Below are 25,007 nucleotides of genomic sequence, written 5' to 3'. Positions count from 1 at the left end.
AAGTAAACGACAACGGACTTTTGTCCTCCGCAGACAAAAGTTTAGCTAGACTGTTTAAACAATAGCAGACAACATGTATCTCTAGAATCCAAAACAACAAAAATTGAAGTATAACGCTATGCAAATACGACTTTTTTTACAATAACGCGCAATGATGAGTCACTGGCGCACAATCAATACAATCTTACGCTTTTTTAACACTTCTATACTAAATCTGATTTCGGTGGTAACAACATTGAACAGCTCAATCACGGTCATATTATCTCATACATGCACGTTTTCTCCTCAAAAGTCATCATCATCATCATCAACCAATAGACGTCCACGGCTGGACATAGGTCTCTTGTAAGGACTTCCACACGCCACGGTCTTGCGCCGCCTGGATCCAGCGGCTCCCTGCGACTCGTCTGATGTCGTCCGTCCACCTAGTGGGGGATCTTCCAACGCTGCGTCTTCCGGTGCGAGGTCGCCATTCCAGCACCTTGGGACCCCAACGTCTATCGGTTGTACGAACTAGGTATGTGCCCTGCCTATTGCCACTTCGGCTTCGCAACCCGTTGAGCTATGTCGGTTACTCTAGTTCCCCTAGTTCCGCAAAATGTATTCAATCAATCAATCAATCAGCCTGCAGCGTCCACTGCTGGACATAGGCCTTCCTTCCTCATCCACCCACTTCCCGCTATCTTCTTAAGGTCGTCAGTCCAGCGGGTTGGAGGTCGTCCCACACTGCGCTTGCTAATATGCGGTCTCCACTCCAGAACACGTCTGCCCCATCGCCCATCGATTCTGCGGTGACGTGGCCACTGCCACTTCAGCTGGCTAATTCGTTGGGCTATGTCGGTCACTCTGGTTCTCCAAAATGTATTAAATAGTAATTAATCAGTGGATATATCGATGACGCGTGACTGATGTTCTAGAGTATCCTTGTAATGTTACTACAATGGACTTCTAATAAATAAACATATTGCGTTGAAGCGGCGCTTATCTTCTGAGCATGAATAGTAAAAAAATAAATCGTAATCCATATTAGTCTGTGTATCAGCTTGACTTCATAATTAATTGCTTCTTGACAATTCATCGCGATTGACTACTTTCATGAGTGTAAGAATCCAAGCAATCCCAGAGTTAAGGTAGGTATAACTTACTATGACCGTATAAGTCCCGCAAATTGCTAATGCGCGTGGCCGCCATTTTAGTGACGTCAGCACTAGACTGAAGTTTCGAGCTGATGGTATATTTTTAGTTAAATATACGTCAAATGACGTCATTTCGATGTTAATGAGACATGGTTCCAGCGCAATAGCAATTTGCGCGACTATTACGTCAAATTTTATTCTATATTCAAACTCTAGAGTCTTAGAGACGGTCGATTGTGGAATAGACGCCAAGTAAGACTCCAATTGATGTAAATAATTTGAGAATTGTTATTCAGTGTACATCACTTGAATGGAATTCTTATTCTACTTAATAATAAACTAAACTATGGCACCATCTTCGAAACAGTGTGTCTCTGTCAACTTTGAAGCAATTTATTTTCTATAATTTGTATTGTAGAGATCTTTTATTTGCAATTTTTCTTGGGCCTGCTCCTTGGTTCTACCAGAAGGAGATCTGTCCTTTATGTCGTTTTTAATGGTGAGCGCACGTTATTACATTCAAGTAGCTATTTTCTAGATGAAACATTATTTATATAGCCCTGTACAATGAGTTTATCCATTATGGATTTAAATTACTTTTTACTCGACTACGGAAGGCAGTGCCGGACCGAGGCTACTTTTAAAATGAAGCGAGATCCTATATGGCATTTGTCCCTAATATATGTATTTCATACTGGATGATGCCAGCCACATAATTTGACACATAGATAGCTTGCATCCTGGGAACGGATATAGGCTACTTTTTATTCCGGAAAATCAAATATTTGGTGCGGGATTTTAAAAAAACGGGGTGAATTCGCGCGCGGGCTTTATCTAGATTATATAAGTATTTTGCAGTGGCGAAATGTCCATATAACACGATTCCCATCGGCTTCCCTTTCAGAATTGGCATATAGCGTAAGTACTTAGGTACTACTAGTACTTAGTGACATAAATGTAGGCCAAAGCCCAAATGCATGCTACGTACTGTGTACGAAATTTATTTGCCTAAAAATTTATAATAACATCAAATAAAATCTATGCTATGCATCAAGTCATAGTTATAAACAAGCTAATATAATAGTATAGTAAACTCGCAAACAACCCGGTAAACATCGGGTTATGCCTTAGCGCTTTCTTAGCATTCCATCTCTTTCATTTCCCTAGGAAGCGAACAACGTCTGTCTTGCTTTACGGACGAGAACCACCAATTTAATTTGGCCCGGTAGCAAATACGAATTTGTAGCTCTGACAGGTCAGACAAATTTGACACGAATAAGCCGCTGCATGCCGGGTTACTGTATTACACCTCCAAATTAAAAATTGTATTCACAGTACTGTTTCAACAGGTACATACTACTATTTTGTATTTTGTAGGGCGCTTTGATACATATTTTGTTTACGTGAAGGTGAAGCATCATGCGCGCTTGATTTTAAAGTTTGTGATTATGTTATTTTGATATACTTAAGTATAATAAATTGGGGTTAGTGATTAATAATTCTAATAAGTGTAAGTTAATATTGATTTAGTTTCAGTTTGGTAATTCAACATAAGAAATGGCATTAAATTCACATAATTAAGTAGATGTTTAGATTTTAGCTCATTTCGTAAAAAAGAACAGGCATATTCCTTTCGAATACAAATGACTGTTCTGGCCTTGTTTTCTATTTATTACATTTGTTTTAATGTGTTAGCGATTGTGTTGGAATCTCTTTGATGATTATCTTTTAATTTGACTGAAACTAAAGACTAAAATGGTTAGGTATACTTAGTTTTTGATTTGGTTTGGGTTAAGTGTGTATTTAATAAAGCAAGCAAGCACAGATGTGTCTCACAGCAACATAAAAAGGCTTTTTTCAAAGTCACAAAGATTTTGAAAATACCAGTGCTTTTACAAAATAAATGGTGAATCGGTGACGGTGGTGTGGAGCTGATATTTTTTTAGGTAAGAACTTTTTTTTGTTGCGCCGGCTTCCCTTTTTCAGATTTTCACCCCTCGCCACTGGTATTTTGTAAGATAGGTAATAATATATAATAATTAATTTATTCTGTGGTAGTATAAATCCCTCAAATTGCTAATGCGCGTGGCCGCCATATTAGTGCCGTCAGCACAAGACTTAAGTTTCGATTTGATGGTATATTTTTATTTCAGACGTCATTTTGATGTTAATGAGACATGGTTCCAGCGCAATAGCAATTTGCGGGACTTATACGAGCGCCTACTTTTGTTCGTGTTTTTGACATAATTACTTTTTAGAATGCGGAAGCATCTACACGCTCGTGGTCCAGCTTTTAATTTAAACGTCATAAGTACTGAACGGCCCAAGGTAATACAAAAAAAATATGGTGCTATTGTGGAGTCTCATAAAAATATGAAGTCTAGACGATTCGCGCAGCTAAAGCTAATTGGCACCGGCACCAAAAAGTATTATTATGGAACTATATTAACTCTTGTATACATAATATATTCGGTAATAAATTAAATTATTTTTAAATTTTTAGTGTTTGTGTATCGAAGTCGGTTATTATTTTATTTGTAAAAAAAATTTATTTCACAATTTTTAGTGGCCCCATGGAATTATGCTATGACTGGTTAAAAATCTACTGTTTACTAGTACACTGATCGCGAGCAATTTACTCTTATCCGTTGAGGAGTTCCAGTATCTATCTTCGAAGATGTTGATCAGATCTTCACCAAATTTAAATGGGACCAACTTTGAAGTATACCCTTTCAAACAAAAAAAGAATTTTCAAAATCGGTCCAGGCGTCTTCGAGTAATCGGGGAACATACATAAAAAAAAAAAAAAAAAGATTCCGACGAATTGAGAACCTCCTCTTTTTTTTGAAGTCGGTTAAAAATGGGTTGGACGAAACGATTTCTTGTTTCTTTTTTCAGTTTTTTGTTGAGCTATTATACTGTGACTTTGCGGTCAGTGCGCATTCGTTAGTAGTACGTAATACGTATAAAGGTAGGTACGTAAAGGTTACGCATCATGTTAAAAACAAGTTAATTCAATGATAAAACGGCATCAGATCACATACTACTACACCTACAGAAGGCTCATTCAGCAAAGACGTTTGAAAGGAGAAACTGACTGGCTTGCTTAACAATTAATATTCACTATTCAGCTCTGAAAAACTAGTTAGGGATAATATGGGATTTTGCATGATGTTTTCTCTATGATGTAGACCCTTACTAAAAAACTAAAATCTAAGCGGACGAAGTCGCGAGAAAAGTACCTACTAAAATATACTTATTATTAAACGAGTAGGTATTTCAAAACGAACCCACAAACGATTTCACGTCACGTAATTTACGACTAATATGAATAATTAATAATGTAAGCATTTTGCCAACAAATTAATTAGTTAATTTCGAGTTCAGATATTTATCTAACTAAAGAATTCATCGCACGAGTGTTACAAAACTAATAGCATTTTGTTACAAATGTTAAAGGAATTTTTATACGAAGCGAAGGATGTCGGGGCATAGCTTCATAATTTGTACAAAAAAGTTACTACCGCATAAAAAAGTTGTTTAAAAATATTCGACTTCTTAATTATGTGTGACGTGTTTTATTTTAACTATTTTATGTTTAGTAGCAGGACGAATCAATAAACGTTTTTGCGACTTTTCATGATGCTTATTTTTTTGTATAATCTACGTAGCTTAGGCAGGATTACATTTTAGAGTTTATTATTTTGAGTTTTTTTTTTTAATTAGTGTGTCGGTTCAAATTATCGTAGTTGTCGCTTGTTGTTGCGTTTGATGTGTTTATTTGTGTCTCTTACATCAGTCATTTTCTTCAAATCCACTACTTTGTAGTCGTATTCCTCATTGCTGATGGTCGTGACTCCTTACCAGTAATAAAACAATGGCAGGAGTTATCTATAGATAATAATGCAGTGGGTTCCCACTTCCCAGGTCCTTCCGCATACAACTCACTAAGAGAACGTAGACTCTTAGGTTTACAGTTAATATTAGATGCTATACTTAGTGATAATATTCTCCAACGCACGGAGGAAATGAAAAGCCTAAATTCAGACTTCCGAAGTCGGTCACCCATCCATTTACCGCAATATATTGATATGCATTGTCACAAATACACGTCCCTATTCAAAAATACTCAACCGTTTTTTATTTTGATTCTTGTAAAACTTAATTACCAATCACATTTGTTACTTCTTCGATATATTTTACGCTACTTATCACCTTTTTTCGCGCTTTACGCCACATTATATTTTATGAAAATTGTAAATTTTTCCAACGTTCTAGCATCTTTAATGCACTTACATGCCCGTAGGCCTACTGAACTCGATGGGAAACAATAAGTAACTTTATAACCTTGAAACAAAGCGTCCTACAGTCATTATAGATTAAAGCGAAAACAGTTCTTTTACAAAAAATGCAATAATCACTTTATGATGAATCTGATGGTACTTACCTAGCCATTTACTCCTTGCTTGATTACTACGACTATAGTAATGACTAGCTCGCGACTTCGTCCGCGTGGACTACACAAATTTCAAACCCCTATTTCACCCCCCTTATGAGTTGAATTTTCAAAAATCCGTTCTTAGCGGATGCCTACGTCATAATAGCTATCTGCATGCCAAATTTCAGCCCGATCCGTCCAGTAGTTTGAGCTGTACGTTGATAGATCAGTCAGTCAGTCACCTTTTCCTTTTATATATATTTAGATTTATTAAAATAAAATTGGAGAAGTACCTAACCCTAGCATGCTCCCAAATTTTCTCCACATAAACATAGTTTACTTCTCATTTGAATATTAGCCAATCAAACTGAACGGAATTTTGTAGACACGTTCTAAAAACTAAGATCTGTGTCAGTTGTTTTGCCAGATTTCCGTAAAAATGACTAGTTTTATTGTACATGGATTTGAAGAAATGTACGAATATCTTTAAGGCCGTAAAACTGAAACTAAATATTTTAACACACTGGCACAGATGTATATTGTGTTATGTATTAGACGTAATTTCATTGATTTTGATCGGTTAGTATTCAAATGAGAGCCCAAACAACGTTTGTTTGGAGCGCAGTACGAATGAACTCCTCCTGAAGTTTTTTTTAATTAAAACTTTATATCCAAACAGTCCAGTTCAAACAACCACTCTTGCTGTTGATGGGGAATAGCGAAAGTGGTCATTTCTTCTAAAATGGTAAGTAGGTAAAATCTATGTGGGTGATATTATAAAATTCGATAGAGATCAGCAATAGATTATTAAATATCAAGGTGACGGATGTGCAAATGTATTTGAGGATTAGAATATTAAGTTATTTTCAAGGTGAAAATCTTTCGAAAAACAAACCATTAGATAATCTATCTTAAATAAGATTTAATTTTAAAAAATTACAACAATTAATGTAATGCGCAATGATTAAAAAATAATGTGTGTAGATATTTTATGTAATTTTCTTTTAATATAATTGCAAAATCTTTACTTGTAAACTTACTTACTTACAACGACGAAATCTATGTACATGCAGAATATAGCCTCAATAGCTCAACAGGTAAAGGAGTGGACTGAAAACCGAAAGGTCGACGGTTCAAACCCCGCCCGTTGCACTATTGTCGTACCTACTCCTATAGCACAAGCCTGACGCTTAGTTGGCGAGGAAAGGGTAATATTACTCATTTAACATGGCTAATATTCTTTATAGAAAAACAAAACAAATAAAAAAATATGCAATTGCACAGCCACAGAATTTTGTAGGTAGATAGAATAATGCCATAACTTTTACAGTCTATTTAGTGCAGGTCAGGCAATAAAGAGTCATGTAGGTAATACCTGAGTACATAGAAGAGAAAAAAAGTATCTCACGAAGGTCACTAAACGTAAGAGACCCGGACATAGTCGTATGTAGTTCCTGTACAACAAAAATGGAACTTGTGTCTAAAAACTAGCAAAGGTTAGTATTTTGTTCCGTACCTACCTACTAAGTAAAAGGTGAACAAACCTACCTACCTATATTATTATTTTATGGTCATGTTATAGCATTAACTCAGTAACATGATTGTCTATTTAAAGATATTAATGTCACTTTATAAACTATGTTGCTCTGTGAGCAAAATTGTTTTCGTCTTTGAACTCTTTCTCAACTTAACTAAATTAATATAGGCAGACTACGAAAACTTGAAAAATGTACCTACATAAAAAAATACAGGCGAGTTGAGAACCTCCTCGTTGTTTTGAAGTCGGTTAAAAATTAGTCTGCATAGGTACGAATTACGAGTAACGTTGTTGGATTTAAAATTAAATTTTATTGTACTTAGTACGTTGTTGTACTTAGTCAAAAAAAACTATTTCATGTGAATCCCCAGAACCGATTCCAATGAAAAAGGAAGTGATGCAAACCAGTTGGCATGACAAATCGGTACTTTTGCGAAGTAATAATATTATGCTTCAGGTAGTTTTATTCGTGGCAGTGTCATAAATAGGGATTTTTATTGCTTAGTAGAATTAATTTAATATTAAGAAATAGCTAATTCAACCCTCCCAGTATCGGTCATAGGTACCTACCTAATAAGAATCCAAAGACAATATTCGGCGAGAAAACCTGAGAAAACTTATTATGGTTTGACGTTGAGAATATAACCGCGTTTTTTATTTTGTACTAGTTGATGCCTGCGACTTCGTCCGCGTGAAATTAGATTTTTTAAAAATCCCGTGGGAACTCTTTGATTTCCCGAAATAAAAAGTAGCCTATGTCACTCTTCAGGACTTTATCTATATCCATGCAAAAAATCACGTCAATCCGTCGCATCGTTGCGACGTGATTGAAGGACAAACCAACAAACAAACACACTTTCGCATTATAATAAGGGTAGATACTGATAATTTGAAAAAGGAATATCAATTGCAAAAATTAGATCTGGGGCTACCATTTACCAAATTACATATTATAAACCTTTTAGTAGTATGTGCTTAAGATGGCAAGCTCTCTTGTAGTTTAGATGGTAATTTTATGAGTTATCTGACTTACCCGGAGGCAGCTTCGATTTCAGCATGTCCATGGCAACAACATTGATGATTAGAACCCAGATAGGGCACTCTAGCAGTTCATTGTCGGCCTTGACAAAGGAGATTGCACTCAAGCACTGCGTCTCAAGTCTTCTGCGGTCCGGATACGCGCGCCGTAGCTCCCGGTTCACGTTGGATTGGAATTTCTTCATGTCGAATAGCTGGTAAACAAAGAAAAAGTAATGTTTAATAATAATCATTAACATCATTATCTCAACTCATCGCCAGCCCACTACCTGAGTGAACTAGAGTGACTCTCGGTTTTAGCCTGGATCGACGAGGTGTCAAATATTATATTAGGCTATGGACTAAGGCTGAGATCTATAGAACACACTTTGACTTTGCTCAGACTTAAGATTGAGTTAAAACGAGACAGATTTATGTGAGAGATATAGCTTTGTCTCGTTTTAACTCTAAGCAAAGTCAGAGTGCGCTCAATAGATCTCAGCCAACGCGTTCAAAAAATTTTTAAGCAAAAATCGTCTATATCTTCTTAACAGTAGGGTTGATTTTGAAGTGCCATTCAAGTATTGTATTGACAGGTATGATAAAAATTTGACCAATAAATATTTTCAGTAGAGGGGGCTTCCAAGTTCCAACATCAATGGATGCAACCATGGACCTACGAAGGCGTGCTATTGTTGTTACGAGTTCATTATAATTTATGCTCATAATAATTCAGAATTTTTGAAGATGCTACGTTCTATTTTATTTGCTAACAGAAACGAATAATCAAGGATACGTTTTATTAAAACCTTGGCGGCAACTTATTAAGAATTCAATTAGAACCGCGCTGAGCGATAAATTTTAATGAAGAAATCCGTAATAAATAATATGTGTTCTTATAATTACAATAATATCTAATTTTAACTGTTTTTGTAAACGTAAATAGCTATCTTCTATTTTAAAACAAATTCGACGATAACAAAAATAAAAGGTCATGGTTTTAGAGGCGTCATAGAATCGTTATAAATAGATGAAGTCAGATGATTTAATACACTCGAAGATGTTATCAGATTAATATTACAAAACGAAGAATAGGTCGGTAATGAGAAAACAAACGCATAGGTAGACGGCGCTCACTGCTTGTGCTTGTTACCTCATCGTCAGATCATCTTTGATATAATTATCTACATTTTCGGATTTTTCTAAATTCAATGAACGCGTAATTTTTATGCTGATTATTTATATTGGAAAAAAAAATATTTATATCAATAATATCTAAGACAAAAACAAATCTGTAACGACAAAAAATTACCGCAGAATATTTTTTCAGCGTCTTGTCCGCTAATTATCAAGTAATTTTAATAATTTCACATAATTTTTCTGCGTGGATTTTAGCTAGATAAATGTTCGTAAAATCCGCTGTGACACTATTAAACCGAAAATTATTCTGCCCAAACGGGGTTCCAATATCGCTATTTATAGTTAGTAGTATTTTATTTCTGAATACCAATACAGAATAAAAATTTACATAAAATTAACTCTTAGGCGCAATGTACCTACACCAGTAAAGCGCGAGGCGCGGCGTGCTGCGTGAGATGTCTCTCTTGATAACAACTCAAAAATATATTGTCATCATCGCTATTATGTAATCAGTGGTTGTAAGTGAAATGCAAACTTGCATCAATTTTAAGATCCTCTTAACCTAAACCTAACTATTCCTTGAACCGTCAAATAACAAAAGTAGGTAATTTTTTTCTTCCAGTCAAAATGTCTACCAATCAATCACCACCACCACCAACGAACCAGAACTTTGAATCTTCCAAACAAGTATTTTTCTAAAACGAATTGGATTAAATTAACCATTCAATTTCGAGATCAACGATAAAATAGCTGCGTAAGTTGCATTAATGAAATTGTATCTGGCCTATTGGGTTACCCAACGATTGCTACAGGTCGGTAGGTACAACTGCTATGGCCCATGTAACTTGCTTCCCAAAATTGGTTTGACAGAGCCCGGGAACAGAGACGTTGATCCTATCTTTACAAAGCTGACCGCGTACGTCATATAGACGTAGAGACTTACCTACGTAAGTCATGGGTCAAATAACCTCAAATATCAGTTTTCCTTATAGTGAATACCTAAGCTATGTAGTGAATCAATAAAATGCAATGAATATAAGAGGTATTACCTACTTTGACCGAGACTGTTTTTACCCATTATCTAGCGACATTAGGGTCCCAAGGTGCTGGAATAGCGACCTCACAGTTGGCAGCCACAACCCATAGGAAACACTGGTTCAAGCAAAATAAAACCGTGGCATGTGGAAGTCCCTACAAGAAAGCTGTGTTCAGAGTGGACGTCTCTAAGTTGATGACAATGACGACACCTACTTTAAAAATAATATGATGATGGTTGGAAGTTTCGATTGCCCTGACTTATATCAGTATCAATCTGAAAGTCCGAAAATATAGGTACTTCTATAAAAGTCAGTGGTACTGGATTTGCAGGTGGTCAAGCTCGGATTTGCTTTCTCACGGAAATCGTATAGTCCTTAACTCTAAACAAAATAAGTGAGGCAATGACCATTCTTTTCCTGAATGGTGCTATCTTTTGCATTGTTCTCACTATTACATAAACGGTAGTTAATGGTGTATGAATTACTAATGAACGTTTTGCATTCGACTAGGAAGTGAATTCTCTATTGTTTGAATTGACCCAATTAGTAAACTAGTATGTTGCAGATGGGTTTTATTGAGCAAACCAATTTTGCAATAAAGAGATCTAAAGAAAATAGAAGGATTTTGAAATTCCTGCTAAATGGCTAAGTTATCAGAGTTTTGCGTTTCGCTGTCGCAATTTTCCAAACTATAAATACACAAAAAGTTGCGTTTTTGCTCATCGTGGATTACTAGAACGTGCGTGAAGAGATTCGAGCCATCGCTAAGATTATACAGTGAACGCTGAATGCTAAACTCTGAACTCAGAAATGTAGACATTCGGCTGGTGGATTAATGTCTAAGAACAGGCACTTATACGCAAAGCAAAAAGAAACAAAAGTAGCAGGAAAAATAATAAAGAAAACATAAGGGCACCACGACTAAAACAAATGGTACGTCATAATCATCAAGAACGTATTAAGAAAGTGAATCGTGAAATTTCGTAAGACAATCAAGAAAAATTATGAGGCAATGTCATAGCCAAGAGTCGTGCATGGCCCAATCGTGATGCACTTGAGATGACCACTGCAGTACGTAATAATAATGACATGGTTTTAGATGCTGGTGATTTTATTACCGTATCATTAGTGGTTTATTATAGCGCTACAGTTTCTTTTTTTTTTTCATATTATTGGCCTGTATTTTGTGACGTTGTAAATTTTGAACTACTAACTGGCGTCTCGCTTTTAATTAAAATCTATTTTGTTCAAAGTATGTTGGTGCCACCTAGCATCAAGGTGCAGAACTACGCGTGGGTCGATGTTCAGAGTTCATTCGAGCCACAATAGATGGCGTTTGCTTCGTTGTCAATTGTCGTAAAAATAAAACAAAATAATTAAATAAAACCATAATATCATTTGTTTATTGTTAAGTCATTAACAAAACGGTTCTTATAATATATCCTTAGGTTCCGCAAATATTCAAAAATGAATTGGCTTTATGATCAAACTAAATGAGAGCGGCCACACTCGGGTTGCGTCAGGCAACACCGATTGGTGAGATTTAGAATTTTTCTGGAGTCAACATGTGAAGACGAATTTTTTTCGTTCCAGGAAAATCTCATTCTTTTTCGCCCATGGCTTCGCCTGGGAAAATACAATAGTCATAAATTTTAGTCATCCTAACGTATTTTCAATGTTTCATCAGTTATGGTGAGTGAAAAATCAAGTAATGTGGATTCGACAAAATGGCGGTTTGGTTAGAGAAAATCCTAATCTCATGATTTCTTTCAGTTCCAGTTATTTTAACTTCCCAAATAAATGAGGATAATGGGTTGTGGGTGGACTTCTGAAAACCATTGGTGGCCAGGAGTTCAATAGGTGAGTTGTGTTTGATCGGGAAAATTCCACGTGTCGAAATTTTCACACAGCACAAATTATAATCTTGTTTTTCTTTGTTACAGGGTTTACGTTTACGTTTACGTTTTTAATTTTACGTTTACGTTTTAAGTTTAGATTCAGTTTTCCGTTTTAGTTTTCGGTTTTCGTATTTATTTCTTTTGCACATTCACGTTGACAACTTAATTGCTATGGATAAGACTTGGTGAAAATCTTTGTAATGAAACATTTCGGTTGTGAAGAATCAAATAAATTGAGTTTTGGATCTTGGCCGATGCCGTCCAGCTACCTTGCAGTCTTCGCACCTACAAGTAAGCAAATGTTTGTATCCTGCAACAGTTTAGTGAACCTTCTTAGTGTATGTGTACAGTAAGAACCCTGTCTTTACTACTGAGCTTTTATTTTGAAACAATTTTATGAATTTTATTGTGTCATTGTCTATTCCATGCCAATGGCATCTTAAATTTAAAACATAGATCTTATGTACTATCTACCTAAGTCATTCTAATGTATCTAAATTAAGTCTTGGCATTAAGCTAGAATAACTAAGCATTATTAGCCATCATTCTGTATTAAGCGACCCCGGTAAAAGTTACATTAAAAAACAATTTTGCCTAACATCTAGCAAATTTCATTTATAACACCTCATATGCATTACAAGGGAGTCGACGGCTAGCTTCTATTCTTTACTAGGTAGATAGATCAAGTAAAGTAAATTAAAAATATTTTTTTTCCTCTAATCTTTGTAAGGTGGTAGATTATTCCGTATCCGGGTATATTTCTATTCCGCCCAATTTATCACCCTTACAAATGGCGCCCGAACGTTTTTTTATATAGTTATTTCAGTATATTTTGAGAAATTTTGTGAATTTTATGAAATGTACTCCGCTGATTGTACAATTTTCTAAGTAGTGACACATTGCAAAGAGCACTAAGCTGTTTTTTTATGGTTAACTAACTAAATAATAACTAATAGTTAGAAATTTTGTTTGATAGTTTAAGTAATTTTCTGAGTATAGTCCAACATTGGTTTTTTTTTCTTATTTAATTAACACATTATAAATGGTGCTTATGCCGTTCAATTATGTTATTTGACTTACCTTGGAGGTGTATAAGTGAATGTTTGCCTTCAGTTTAGTAATAAACATTGCTTAACTGAGTTGTTGTTGGGTATTGCTTTCAATAGTAAGTACATCTTATGTTTGAAAATTCCGGTAACTTAGTATAATTAAAGTTTTGAAACGCTATGTCCTGTTAACTAGTTACACACATACATTTATAAATACTAAGAGTTACAACTTGTGAAACTAAATATATAAACTATATTCAGAGATTACATTAAGTTCAAGTAGGGAGTTATGAACAATTTTTTTTCAGTGACTTGATACTTCATTATTTTGTTGAAATTTTGTTTAGAGCTGTGTTAAGGTTATGATAAAAGCTACTTCACACACAAAACATGTTAAGTTTAATTGAATGCTGGTAGTTTAAAGTGACATTTAGAAACAGATTTTGTTGTATTTTAGGTTATGTGTTAAAAGTGTAAAGTAACAGTCATCAAACCATTGCACAATCTCTTTGTTTTTTTTTTGAAAGATAATATGCTAGTCAGAGTTCATTGCAACTTTGTTGCCTGTTTACTTTTGTAATTGTAAAGGTTGTAACACACTGTGTACTCATAAAGGTGATACTGCACCTTACAATCATTTATTCAATTTTGGGAAGTTTTATTTTGTTATATTTTGTTTACTATAGTAATAATATGTGCTTGTATTATTAACAATATTTTGGAATAGGAACATAATTGATAAAATAGTTAGGATAGACTTAAGAATATTGTTTTTGTTGTGTATTTTGCTTGTGTATATTTAATAGTTTAAATAACTTCTTTTGTGTTTGTGTTTAACCAATTTGTATAAGGCTAAACATAGACAGTTACACAAGCTCGATATTTTGTTAAATGTGTTTTGACTTAACACAATGGAACAGACTTTTGCCCAGTTTCATTCACTTTTGAAGGACGAATTGTGTTATGAGGTATCCATTCGTTCCGAAACTCCAGCACCTACAGTGCTAGGTTTAAAGAAACAGTTAAAACAATTAATTCAGGAAATTCCTTCTGAATCAATTTTAGAGACAGATTTCTCTTCTGAAAGTGAGTTAGGGGTTATTACTAAAAAACTTCAAGACTTAGAAGATTTATTAAAAAAGTGTTCTGACACTAAAGATAGACATGCCCTCTGTAGGTCTAAAGCTTTAGCTTCACATTTGTACTTTAGAATTTTAAGAATACAGTGTTCCGAACTCAGCTTAATAAGTAGGAAGAGTGAATTACATACAAAGTTGCAGAGTTTGATTTCCAGATTAGATGCTGACAATGAGTCGTCTCACGACGAATCACTGGATTCCGAGAGTACCGCCGTTGACTGCACTGGTGATAAAAATGTTGCCAAGTGGAAGTTACATTTCAACGGACAGGGTGATCCGCGCAGTTTCATCGAACGCGTTGAGGAATATAAAAGATCTTATGGCGTTTCAGATGGAAAATTATTTGTTTCTGCATTTCATCTTTTTACAGGCCGAGCATTGTTATGGTACAGAGGCAACAAATGTCAAGTTTCGTCTTGGTCAGAATTGAAAACTTTATTTTTAGAGGAATTTGATGCAGTAGATTATGACTACAGGTTGCTAGGTGAAATTCGAGCAAGAACACAAGGCTCTGAAGAACCTGTGTCTATCTATTTCGCTGTAATGTTTGGCATGTTTTCAAGGTTGTCAACACCACTTTCCGAAGAACAAAAGTTACAAATTTTATTACATAATATTCGCCCTTTTTACTCAGAACAATTAGCTCTTGTTGACATTAAGTCTGTCGCAATGTTGAAGGAAAAGTGTCGCAAACTAGAGGCTGCGAGGCAGCGTTCCGCCTTATTTTCTGAGCCTACTAACAGTAAGGCAACTTTAAGTTCAGAGTTTGCTTACAAACAAGTGACAAAACAGATAAACACACTTTCAGTCACACCTGCACCTAAGGTTGATACAAGTAAAGGCACTGATTTTACGAAAACAAATAAACAACTATGTTACAAGTGCGGCAAGGGTAACCATTCCTTTAAATTTTGCAGGACAGTTCCGAAATTTATTAGATGTTTTTCGTGTGGACGTCAGAACTTTACAGTAAAGACATGTCCAAGTTGTAGTAAAAAGGCGATTAGTAAACCCGCTCCGGACAAAAATTCAAAAAACTAATTAGTAAGAACTGTGCAGAGACACAAGTAAAGAACTTGGTCATTAACAACAAAACATCCCTTTTACCTGACACAGTTCTGTATTCAGTGGATAAACGAGACTTTAGGCCACATTTAAAGGTTTTTGTTGACGGTTTTGAGATTACAGGTTTACTAGATTCCGGTGCTTGCGCGTCAATTTTGGGTAACCAGGCGCACAAGGTTTTTTTGAGATTCGGTTATAAATTGCATAGCAGTATTGATACCACATTTTCAGTGGCAAATGGAGACAAACTTGATTGCATGGGTTATATGTTTATTCCGATTACTTATAATTCCGTAACTCACATAATAAAATTTTTGTAGTACCCTCTATAATAGCGGATGTTATTTTTGGCTGTGACTTTTGGAAAACATTTCAGTTAGCCCCTGGCATTTTTGATAATTTAGAATTAATTAAGGCACCTTCTCAATTTTACAATATTTGTGCGATTGATAATAAACAAATTCATACCATCACTTCTTTTGAAAACTTATCATCTCAACAGAAAGAATTAGCCCAGTCTGTAGTAAATAAATTTTTAGATATTTCTTCAGAGAAAATTGGATTGGGTAGAACAAAATTAATTGAACATGTTATTGACACCGGTGATGCCTTGCCAATAAAAATAAAACAATATCCACTTTCTCCCGAAAAGAAGGAAGCCTTAAGTAAAGAGTTAGATAGGATGCTGGAAATGGACGTAGTTACTCCGAGTGAAAGCCCTTGGAATAACCCAGCAATTTTAGTGAAAAAGGCAAATGGAGACTGGAGATTTTGCCTAGATTGCAGGAAATTAAATTCAGTGACAAAGGGGGATTCATACTCAATACCGTACATTCCACAAATTCTAGATAGCTTGAAAGAGGCAAGGTTTTTATCATCGATTGATTTAAGTTCAAGTTTCTGGCAAATTCCGTTAGCTAACGACTCTCAGGAAAAAAACCAGTTTTACAGTTCCTGGTAGAGGGTTATTCAAATTTAAAGTCATGCCGTTTGGCCTATGCGGTGCACCAGCACGACAGCAGAGGTTAATGGACCAGTTATTTAATCAAAAATTTTGTAGTGATATTGAAAATGGAATAGTATTTTGTTATATAGATGATATTGTTATTTGTTCTGCTGATTTTGAAACCCATTTAATTTTATTAAACAGAGTTCTGGATAAACTAAAAATGGCTCAACTATCCATAAATTTTGATAAATGTAATTTTTTTCGAAACTCTTTGAAATATTTAGGGTATATAGTGGATGAATTTGGTTTACGCACAGATCCTGGAAAAGTTGCCGCAGTTTGAACTTTCCGACCCCAAAAACTGCACAGGAGGTAAAGATTTTCCTAGGCACTTGTTCTTGGTACAGGCGCTTTATTAGGAATTTTTCAACCATCGCTGCACCACTCAATAGACTAACGAGTAAAGGAAAGAACGCACCTAAATTTGAGTGGAGCGAACAGGCAGAGGTAGCATTTAATACATTGAAGAATGCGTTGGTAACCGCACCTGTTCTTGCGGTACCGAATTTTGAAAAACCATTCAAAATACATTGTGATGCTTCTGCATATGGTGTTGGCGGTATGCTGACGCAAGAAACCGATGGTTGCGATCATCCCATTGCGTATGTCAGTAGGAGCCTAAATAAAAACGAAAGGAATTACAGCGCGACGGAACGCGAGGCTCTAGCTGTGATTTTTGCAGTGGAGAAATTTCAGGCTTATTTTGGTTCCAAGCCAGTCACAATTATCACAGACCATGCATCCCTAAAGTGGTTCTTAAATTTAGAAAATCCCTCAGGACGACTCGCCAGATGGGGTTGTAGATTATCACAGTATAATTTTGTTATCGAACATAGGAAGGGTTGTGATAATGTAGTTCCGGATACCTTGTCGAGACTCATACACGTAGATGTAGTTGGTGATCGTAATGATAACTCTAGTCAACAAGTTTTGGTAGATGACTGGTATGACAAAACATTTAATGGCTGTAAAATCAATCCAGCAAATTTTCCGAATTTTTGTATTTTGAACGATAAACTATATCGTTACAGTAAATGTAAATACCAGCTTCTCAGTGAGTTCGACTGGAAAGAGGTAGTCCACAAGAACGACATCCTTAGAATTATGCAACAAAACCATGCAGATGCAACTGCAGGTCATTTTGGTGTGTTCAAAACTCATCGCAGATTATCCCTCAGATATTTTTGGCGTGGTATGTATAAGGACGTGGTTGAGTACGTTAAGAATTGTGATACTTGCTCTGCGTATAAACACACGACATCAGCCACTCCAGGTCTGCTAGGGAAGCCTAAAGTCTGCGAGAGACCTTTTCAGGTCATTTCGGCTGATTTAGTCGGACCTTTGCCTAGGTCTAAATCAGGATTTACATTTCTTTTTGTGGTGACGTGTTGTTTTTCGAAATATACAATGTTGTTTCCGTTACGGCGTGCCACAGGTGCCGCTGTTGTTAAAGCGCTAGAGAATTTTGTATTTTTGAACCATAGTGTTCCAGAGACTGTGATTGTGGACAATGGGTCCCAATTTACAGGATCTGAATTCCGTAATCTCATTAAGCGTTATAATATTCCGAAATTACACTACACACCACTGTACACTCCGCAAGTTAACCTTGTTGAGAGGTACAATAAGGTTGTTATGACTGCTGTAGCCGCTTTTGTGAAAGATAACCACAGGTCCTGGGACGAAAACCTGTACAAGGTCCAGTTCGCCATAAACAGTGCGGTTAATGAATCCACTGGATTCTCCCCGTTCTTCCTTGTCCACGCTAGAGAACCGGTCTTAAATGGTTCCTTCTATAAGGACACGGATAAGGAGTACGAGGCCGGAATTCCAAGGGAGGAATACGCAGGAAAGTTTGGAACTTTGGAGGACATATTTGGTCAGGTTAGGAGAAATTTGTTTCAGGCTCATGCAGAGTATGCAACGCATTACAACTTAAGGCGTAGGTCTGCAAGCTATTCTGTTGGGGATATAGTGTGGAAAAAGACCTATCCACAAAGCGACGCTACAAATTTTTTCGCAGCTAAGCTGGCACCTAAGTATGAAAGTGCAGGGTTGTCAAGGTTTTGTCACCTTTGGTTTACGAACTAGTTAGAGTAGCTGACAACCACCCAATAGGCACTTGGCATATTAAGGATATTAAGAAGTAGATATTTGCCATTACTTAGTTTGGTCTAAACTGTTTGAATATTTAAGTTATCAATATTCAATTAGGAATTTGTATGAGTGTAGTGATGTTCTGAGTTAACAGTTACATTACCATGGTTCAGTTGAGGAGGAATGTAGTGGATGTATGTAGGGATGAATATGTGATGATTGGAATGCTTGTGGTAGACCAACCGGTTGAGAAAGTAAAAATGCAAATATCGTACTTTGGGGATAACGAAAAGGGGGGGGGTTTGTGTTTTGTTTTCGTTTTCCTTCTAGATAATGGATCATTTCTGTTATTTTTCCGATTCTGTTCCGAGATCTATTTTCTAGGAGAGTTATTTCGTTTTTTTTTCTCATATTCCGATTTTGATTCGGTTTTATTTTTCCGAATGGGATAGAGAACGGTTGCCATATCAGATGGACCCGTTCACAACCAGATTTTCCGTATTTGTTGAGTAACAAATATTACGATGGTAGTTTAAAAGAGTGAACCACCGTAGGCCTAGACGCATTCTATCAGTCAGCTGAAGAATGATGCCAAGATGTTTCCACTCAAGTGTCTTAGACACCATGAAGTTTTTTTTGTATATATTCTTTTTAGAAGTTAGGGTTGTGTAGTTAAGTATAATGTATAAAACCTTACACTGTTTTCAGTATATTTATTTTGTTAGACAATTTTCCTTGTTAGTAGTAGATGTGCGTTCACGCGTAACTTCTGTGTTTTTTTTGTTTGTTTGTTTCAGGCAAATTGTTAGTAGTTGTTGGATGACGCTGAGGGCAGCGCGGTTCAACCTGTTGAACCTTTTCGTAGGAGGGGAAGTATTGTGACGTTGTAAATTTTGAACTACTAACTGGCGTCTCGCTTTTAATTAAAATCTATTTTGTTCAAAGTATGTTGGTGCCACCTAGCATCAAGGTGCAGAACTACGCGTGGGTCGATGTTCAGAGTTCATTCGAGCCACAATAGATGGCGTTTGCTTCGTTGTCAATTGTCGTAAAAATAAAACAAAATAATTAAATAAAACCATAATATCATTTGTTTATTGTTAAGTCATTAACAAAACGGTTCTTATAATATATCCTTAGGTTCCGCAAATATTCAAAAATGAATTGGCTTTATGATCAAACTAAATGAGAGCGGCCACACTCGGGTTGCGTCAGGCAACACCGATTGGTGAGATTTAGAATTTTTCTGGAGTCAACATGTGAAGACGAATTTTTTTCGTTCCAGGAAAATCTCATTCTTTTTCGCCCATGGCTTCGCCTGGGAAAATACAATAGTCATAAATTTTAGTCATCCTAACGTATTTTCAATGTTTCATCAGTTATGGTGAGTGAAAAATCAAGTAATGTGGATTCGACAAAATGGCGGTTTGGTTAGAGAAAATCCTAATCTCATGATTTCTTTCAGTTCCAGTTATTTTAACTTCCCAAATAAATGAGGATAATGGGTTGTGGGTGGACTTCTGAAAACCATTGGTGGCCAGGAGTTCAATAGGTGAGTTGTGTTTGATCGGGAAAATTCCACGTGTCGAAATTTTCACACAGCACAAATTATAATCTTGTTTTTCTTTGTTACAGGGTTTACGTTTACGTTTACGTTTTTAATTTTACGTTTACGTTTTAAGTTTAGATTCAGTTTTCCGTTTTAGTTTTCGGTTTTCGTATTTATTTCTTTTGCACATTCACGTTGACAACTTAATTGCTATGGATAAGACTTGGTGAAAATCTTTGTAATGAAACATTTCGGTTGTGAAGAATCAAATAAATTGAGTTTTGGATCTTGGCCGATGCCGTCCAGCTACCTTGCAGTCTTCGCACCTACAAGTAAGCAAATGTTTGTATCCTGCAACAGTTTAGTGAACCTTCTTAGTGTATGTGTACAGTAAGAACCCTGTCTTTACTACTGAGCTTTTATTTTGAAACAATTTTATGAATTTTATTGTGTCATTGTCTATTCCATGCCAATGGCATCTTAAATTTAAAACATAGATCTTATGTACTATCTACCTAAGTCATTCTAATGTATCTAAATTAAGTCTTGGCATTAAGCTAGAATAACTAAGCATTATTAGCCATCATTCTGTATTAAGCGACCCCGGTAAAAGTTACATTAAAAAACAATTTTGCCTAACATCTAGCAAATTTCATTTATAACACCTCATATGCATTACAAGGGAGTCGACGGCTAGCTTCTATTCTTTACTAGGTAGATAGATCAAGTAAAGTAAATTAAAAATATTTTTTTTCCTCTAATCTTTGTAAGGTGGTAGATTATTCCGTATCCGGGTATATTTCTATTCCGCCCAATTTATCACCCTTACAATTTTTAATACCTAATTCTAGATAGTTTTCAAAATTTTCAATAGTCGGCTTCTATTTAATTTTAACGGTACCTAGAACTATGTAAAAATCAATAAAATGATTAAAGCAGAAATATTTATGGAGCATAACAGCCAAATACTAAAGTTAGCAGGGCAAAACTCAAAAGTTATTTTAGGTAAAGCCTTATTAGTGAATAATAAAAAGCCACCGGTATCTGAGGACTGAAGAGGCCTACATCCAACGGTATACAAAAAGGTCTAATAAAGGCAGAGATTAAAAATTAAATGTAGAAAGACAATTTACTCAGTTTCACGTAAGCATAATCCGTATAAATCAAGAAAATATTATAAACATATTAAATTTAGAACAGCAACTGCGAAAGCGGAATGTCAAATAGGTGTATTTGTTTGTTAATAAAATCGTAACGCCTCCCTAGAATTATCATAGCTAGCAAGCATGCCAGACAATTATGCGGGCAACCGTGAAATTAATAGTCCAAGTTTCGAAATTTCACTGCATAAAGGCATTCATCTTGACGGAAATGATTATACGTATACACCCATTTCGTATACATGGACAAAGCAAAGTGGTAAGTTTACATTAACTTCATTATGTCGTCATTATTCTGTACGCAGTAAAGGCGAAAATTGTTTAAAATTATATACATTACGACACTGCATTGTTGTAAATTGTAGGTAATAATTGCTAGAATTTCATTGCTATGGGCGATTATTGAAATTTCGTAAATTATCATTTTTTTAGGTAGTCATTTGCTAAATACTGTTTCATAGTTAATTTGGATGACATCAAGTGTGACTAATTTTATATTCGACAAAGGCTTTAACCAGAAAATTGAGTTTCATACTTCGCTTGTTTATCACAAATCTTCATAAAACTACAATTCTATGGGTGGACAACAGCAGACAACGTCTTATTATCGGCGCATTCCAATTGAATTAATGATAGGTATCTTTAAAATTTTGTATGGAAGCTACATTATTTAAAACTTATGTCGATCGAATCGTTAGTAGGTAGAAGGTAAAAGTTTTTGAATTATTTTCTGGCATATTATCGTGTTCTACTAGAGATTGTTCACCATTATTTGTAAAAGTAGGTCAATGAAAACTCACCTTAAATATTTTCTCTTGTTCGAGCGCGTATCCCGGTAGTTTGACGATGTCTTGTCCTATCGCCGTCTCGTCATTGCTGGTAGCTGCTGTACTCTTCACAATCACGTTACTCTTGGAGTAGCGCCTGATGAGTATGTTGCCGGCATCGTCCATTTTTATTTTGACGCCCTGTTGAAGAATAAAAACAAGAATGAGTTATAAGCGAAACTAAGAACAAGTTTAAAGGAAAGCAAGTTCTTCGCTTTCTCCTCAATATTTAGTAGGTACTTAATGATATCCGTCACTTCACCCACATGGTTAGGTCTTTTTTAAATCCCGTGGGAACTCTTTAATTTTCCGGGATATAGGTAAAAAGCTTATGTAAGTCTCCAGGTCTTAAACTACATCAATGCGAAAAAACCCCGCCAATTGATCCGTTGTGGCGTGATTGAAGGACAAACCAATAAACAAACACACTTTCGCATATAATTATAGCATTATGTCTTCCCAAGTGTATTGAATTATTGGGGCAAAATATTTTGAAACAAAAAACTTGCCATAATGTTTTTGTTTTACTATATAGAAGGATGGATTAAAACCAGTAAGCCATTTATAGCCTGTTTACGGACCACTTAATTTTTCACATAATAACTCGCTCCAAAATATTTTCTTAATGGACCCGTAAGCGCCTTAACCTTGCGTAAAAAGTTAATGCCTAATTGGTAGACTTTCGGTGACTACCAATTTGGGATTAAATGTTTATAAACACGGACAAAAAAGGTGCTACCGAAATTGAATTTTTGGTTCCCAAGGGATTTTAAGAAGGTTAGAAATTGATAACAGATCACTGCGCTTATTGGATTGTCAACTTATAGGCTTCCGAGTGCATTCAGGTATTAGTTTTGAGAGCGTGTTTAAAATATCAATTAAATTAATTAATTATTTAATTGGTTAGTATAAAGATACAAATACAAATCTAACACCATACCAGACCATCAATAAGAGTAATGTATTACCTATTTTGAATAAATCATTTGACTTTGACTTTGACTTTGATAAAGGGTTGCATAGTACGCTCGAAGAGCATTCGAAGGTAGCTTCTCATAAATGGTACCGAATGTTTCGCTATTTTACAAAACCAGTATGGAGGCTAAAGATCTCCCAAAAACTAATTTGTCTTATTACTCTTATTAATCTGCATACTTTGATATCTACCGATATATTAAATTATGAACGAGCTGACAAGAATTCAAAAATAAATTAAAAAAAAGCTAGAGATAACATACTCAGCTCAAAAACTCAGCTCAAAAAAGACAAATAGAAAAGAGAGTCATGTGAAACAATTAATCGACAAAAGTCTTAGCTAAAGAGATTCAAGTTTTATCCATATCACAATATCATCCAAAATTACTGAAGGGAACATAAAGAGCATCAACATAAAATAAAAGACACATAAAATGTAGGTACGGCCATAATTCAAGCAGCACAATAATTCGACCCATTGCCTTCCATTCTAAATATATTTTATACAGTGTCCTTCGGTTTACAGGAGATGTGGGACACGACAGATCAAGTTACAGGGTGATTCACCTTTGCCCGAATAAGAAACGGTAATTGTCCTTACAGGATCCGTTAGCCATGACGTCACTGTCCTTGAACAAGTACAGAATGTGTGTTAAGGAGTTAAACCATGGTATAATTTATGATAATATGGTATTCAATAAGTCAAATAAAATATTGGTTTCTGGTTTTCAAATAGCTAATAGGTAATATCTATGATATCAGATATTTGTGTTTAAATAATTTTTTCGCTAAGCGCTTTGCCATTTATTTTAGTTGCTTTGTCAACACAATCCACTTCAGTTAATAATATGTTAAACTAACTAGGTATAATGTTTTTAAATTGATAAAAACTATTACGAAAATCCAATAAATACTTATTATATTATGTTTACTACAGTATAATAGTATTAAAATAATTTAAAAATTATAGTGTTAATAGCATTTAGATGCAAAACGTGATTCAATTATTTGTTAATAGTTTCCAAGGGTGTCCACTAGGGCCAAATTATCTTTTCAATGTTAGAAGACACGACCGAGACTGTTAAAATGAAAAAAAAAAGATTCCAAAAGCTCGAATCTCATTATAAATATTGGTAGCAAGTGTTAACACTAAAATAACACAACCACTCTGTCAAGAGTTAACAATTGAGAAGAAAATAATACAGACAACACTGTATGACTAGACGTGAAACAACATTAACGAAACGTGGTTAATTGTCGCTCAGGCCTTCTCCATAAACGTGACACTGGCGAAACACTCTGTGCCCAGCTGGCACACCTAAAAGCCAATAATTGGGAATTGAATTGAATTGAATTGTCGCTCAGAATACCATCGCGGCATCGTCGGGCCGTGCATAACGAAATATAACTGACACCAATCAAACTGGAGTCACGTAACTTATTTGTAAACAACCATCAACGTATTGAAAATAAAGTGTATGTTTAAATTTACTGTGTCCCTTATTTTAAGATTCAAGATCATATTAACCCAAGCTTTAGTTTTAGGTTTACTTAGTTAATTATTAGGTACCATTACATCGTCTGAAAAAATGCTTTGAGTTTCATGTTTACTCGATGTTTTTTCTTTGATAGCTATACAAAATTAAACTAAACATTGAATTATTTTAAGTGTTTCCCTATTTCGCTATCTAAAAAAACAATTTTTTGTGGTTTTTCAAGTGGAGAAGAAATATGGGTGGTCTTCTAGATTACGCAGATACGATTAAAGCATCAAATCACATTAGTTCCAAATGATTAGTCAAAAAGAGAACAGGTTACTTTAAATAGGCCTTAATCTTTTTGGGTATTTGGCTAGCTACTGACCAGAGTAGATAATAGACACGGTTAATATAAATTCGATTATTACTATCATTAATTTTTTTATGAATATGATG

At 35.3% G+C, this 25,007-nt stretch overlaps 1 protein-coding gene across 5 annotated transcripts in view; it reads right to left on the bottom strand.

The window, feature by feature from the left end:
* The window catches only part of exp (expansion), a 226,619-nt gene that overhangs the window by 22,754 nt on the left and 178,858 nt on the right, over positions 1-25,007 (bottom strand). For all 5 annotated transcript variants that reach the window (XM_069505431.1, XM_034979674.2, XM_069505422.1 and 2 more), the window contains exons 5-6: positions 22,072-22,239; positions 8,145-8,343 (exon numbers count right to left, since the gene is read on the bottom strand). In XM_069505431.1, coding sequence (XP_069361532.1) covers positions 8,145-8,343; positions 22,072-22,239 — 367 coding nt within the window. The remainder of the gene's footprint in view (positions 1-8,144; positions 8,344-22,071; positions 22,240-25,007) is intronic.

The sequence above is a fragment of the Maniola hyperantus genome, chromosome 2, assembly GCF_902806685.2.
Source record: "Maniola hyperantus chromosome 2, iAphHyp1.2, whole genome shotgun sequence".
In the NCBI taxonomy this organism is placed as follows: Eukaryota; Metazoa; Arthropoda; class Insecta; order Lepidoptera; family Nymphalidae; genus Maniola; species Maniola hyperantus.
The sequence above is the reverse complement of the archived record's forward strand: the minus strand, read 5'-3'. Positions and strand labels throughout refer to the sequence as shown.